This window comes from Mastomys coucha, unplaced genomic scaffold (assembly GCF_008632895.1).
Source record: "Mastomys coucha isolate ucsf_1 unplaced genomic scaffold, UCSF_Mcou_1 pScaffold5, whole genome shotgun sequence".
Classification (NCBI taxonomy): Eukaryota; Metazoa; Chordata; class Mammalia; order Rodentia; family Muridae; genus Mastomys; species Mastomys coucha.
In genome coordinates this window covers 95,937,674-95,940,531 of record NW_022196911.1, presented here as the reverse complement: position 1 = coordinate 95,940,531, position 2,858 = coordinate 95,937,674, and the positions used below count along the sequence as shown (strand labels likewise).

The 2,858-nt window shown below is 42.9% G+C and overlaps 1 protein-coding gene across 1 annotated transcript; it reads right to left on the bottom strand.

Annotated features, from left to right (window-relative positions):
- Nucleotides 1–204: 204 nt before the first annotated feature.
- On the bottom strand, nucleotides 205–1,109 carry LOC116077620 (keratin-associated protein 9-2-like). The gene has a single exon (XM_031352279.1). It carries the CDS (start codon nucleotides 1,082–1,084, stop codon nucleotides 614–616), a length of 471 nt encoding a protein of 156 aa, XP_031208139.1. The 5' UTR covers nucleotides 1,085–1,109; the 3' UTR covers nucleotides 205–613.
- Between the last annotated feature and the right edge of the window lie 1,749 nt (nucleotides 1,110–2,858).

The following is a 2,858-nucleotide window of genomic DNA, read 5'->3' as shown; positions in this document are numbered from 1 at the left end:
GAGCTCAGGTTGGAGGAACCAGAAGAATAGCAATTAGTGGGTATTGAACTTTAGTTATGTCAGATAGAAACCTTCCATGTATCTGATGTAGATACTATGCTTAGTATCAATGATATGAGGGAGCCACACTGAACATTTAAACATCGATTGCTTAAATAGATTCTTAAGTAATTTATAAAAACACAGTGACAAATAAAATGGAATGAATCATAGCACAGAGTTTATTAAAATTACTTGCTTGTAGGTACACAGTTCATAAGTGAGCAGAAAGAAGAAAAAGGTACATAAAAATCTGAGGTGACTCAGATGAAAATATAGTTGAGAAGATATCAGGATAAATAAAGTTATTCTTGGAGGGAAGTGTTGTTGTAAGTTCTTTGGTGAGGGATGGAAAGAGCAAGGCTCAGAGCTGAAACTGCTGCCAGACCTTCTCAGCAGGCAACCATAATGACAGGGCAAAATTCATAATCTGTGGAGATGAGGAGACTCCATTCTTCCTCCAATCATTTCATCTCTTAAGTCAGACTGTACGTTTGTCAGGACCCTGGTGAGAACATGAAGAAGGCCAGCAAAAGTTATGAGGTGGCTTTGAGCAGACAGGGCATGGCAGCCCTCACTGGAGCATGGCTTTGCAGGCATTCTTTGGGAGCTGGTCATCAGCAGCAGGGGGACACACACAGCAGGGCTGGCAGCAGGGTGTGCTGCAGCCAATGATCACACAGGTGGGTTTGAAAGAGGTGGTCTTGCAGCAGCTGGTTTCACAGCAAGTTGGTTGGCAGCAGAGCTGGAAGAAGCTAGGCTGGCAGCAGGTGGGCACGCAGCAGATGGTCACACAGGCTGGCTTGCAACAGTTGCTGTCACAGCAGGTAGTGTCAGGGCAGGTTGATGGGCAGCACAGCTGGGAGCAGCTGTTGACACTCTTGGTGCTGTGGCAGCAGATAGACTTGCAGCAACAGGGGGTGCTGCAACAACTTGGGGTGCAGCAGATGAACACAGGGCAGCTGGATTCAGAGCTGGATTCAGAGTTATTGGTGGTCCTGCAGCTGGTGGTCTTGCAGCAGCATGGCTGACAGGTGTGGGCCATGGTGTCAGGAGTGGAGGGTGATGTTGTGTTCCCAGGTGAGTCTTGTACAATGTAGCAACTTCTTCCAGGCAGGGCCTTTTATACAACAGGCCTCCAAGGTTTGGACCAATCAGAAGGACTTTCCTCCTTATTTATCATTTTCCATATTTAATTTGTGTTCATTAGGACGAACTCACACAATGCTCTGAATCATTTACGAGCATTCATTACTTATCTGGTGATAACTTGAAGTTTTTCCAATAAATCAGGCTTCATCCCATCAGCTTTGTTGTAACGCTGATGGTCACCTGGGTCTTTGTTAGCTCCTGACTGTATGGAGGTCAAGATTACTACGTTCTTGCAACTTTTTTCTTGTATCTCTACTTAGATGTATCAATGTTTCTGGGGAGGAGTGTGCTATATTCACAATCATGGACTCAACACCTATTTCTCTGTATATTTGCCCACAAGGTCCAATTCCAAACTGTCAGTCTCTGCCTAAATTCTTGTACCTGTGTATCTGAGGCATAGTAAAGGTGCTGTGAGATAGAGTTTCTGGAATAATGTGTTTCATAGCAAAGTAAATCAGGACTGGTGGGTATGAAAAAAACCCCAGCACATTGGGAATAAGGAGGCATCACCCCTGATGTGTGGGTGACCATCAGTCCTAACTTTTTGTCTACTCCTGGAGTGGTGGAATGACCCCCAAATATGTATTTTCTGGCTATGAAAAGTGTGCCCTTGTATTCTGAATTGTCAATTAGAGCTGGCCAGCAACAGGCTAGCAGGATATGTAAATATAGCTTCTTCAAATGCCTATAAAACAGAGACAAGCTGCTGTGCTGAGGTCACAAAGCCCCCAAAGCCAAGGGATTGTGTAAGGAGTGTGACTTTTGCATAATAAAGGGCTAGAAGCTTGGAGCTGAGGCCATGGGAAGAACCAGGAGAAAGTCAGGGGTGAGAGAGAAGAAGAAGAAAAAAAAGAAGAAGAAAAAGAAGAAGGAGAAGAAGAAGAAGAAGAAGAAGAAGAAGAAGAAGAAGAAGAAGAAGAAGAAGAAGAAGAAGAAGAAGAGAGTTAGAGAGAAGGCCTGGGACAAGGCAAGAAGGCAGAACAGAGACAGCCACCTGTAGAGAGGGAATGGAATAAATTAGATAATAAAGAAAATATCTAAGAATAAACCTAGTAAAAAGGAGTTAGGCTTGTGCAAAGGAGTGTACATATATTTCATGAGAAGCTAGTTTCCAGGTACCCACTTCTGTACGTCCAGCAATAGTGCTTAAAACAGAAACTCTTGTATCAGGGTGCTTTGGAACAATCCCAAACTATAAACAACTATAAGGTTACGAGGTCATAAGGGTGAAGACTGTACCTGTCGTCCTATGAACAAAGACAGACTAATGTTGATCTGTTAAAGATGGTGCCAGGATTGGAAGACTTACTCTGTTCAGCAGTAAGAAACAGCCTTTGGGGGGGGGGCAACAGGAAATGTTTTATAGGAACTGGATTAATTTCCATTTCTTTAGTACTGCAATGGCTGTGTTCGTTCTTTATTCTCTCAAGTGAGAAATTAATAATTTACATTTTTTTAGTATGAATAGTAAAAAAAGAGAGAGGGGGTACATCTTAGTCCTCACAGATAAATTAGGTACATACCAAATAATCATAATTTTTTCATTGAATAGAAAGAAAAAACAAACGGAGAAAGACCAGACAAAGAGATGGGAATAAGTAGAGCGCCAGGTGGGTAGAGCGAAGGAACATCAGAGAAAGATCACCATTCTAAGACTGCTGACA

Excerpts from the sequence above, each read along its gene's own strand:
- LOC116077620 (XM_031352279.1), bottom strand. The coding sequence starts at position 1,084 with ATGGCCCACACCTGTCAGCCATGCTGCTGCAAGACCACCAGCTGCAGG.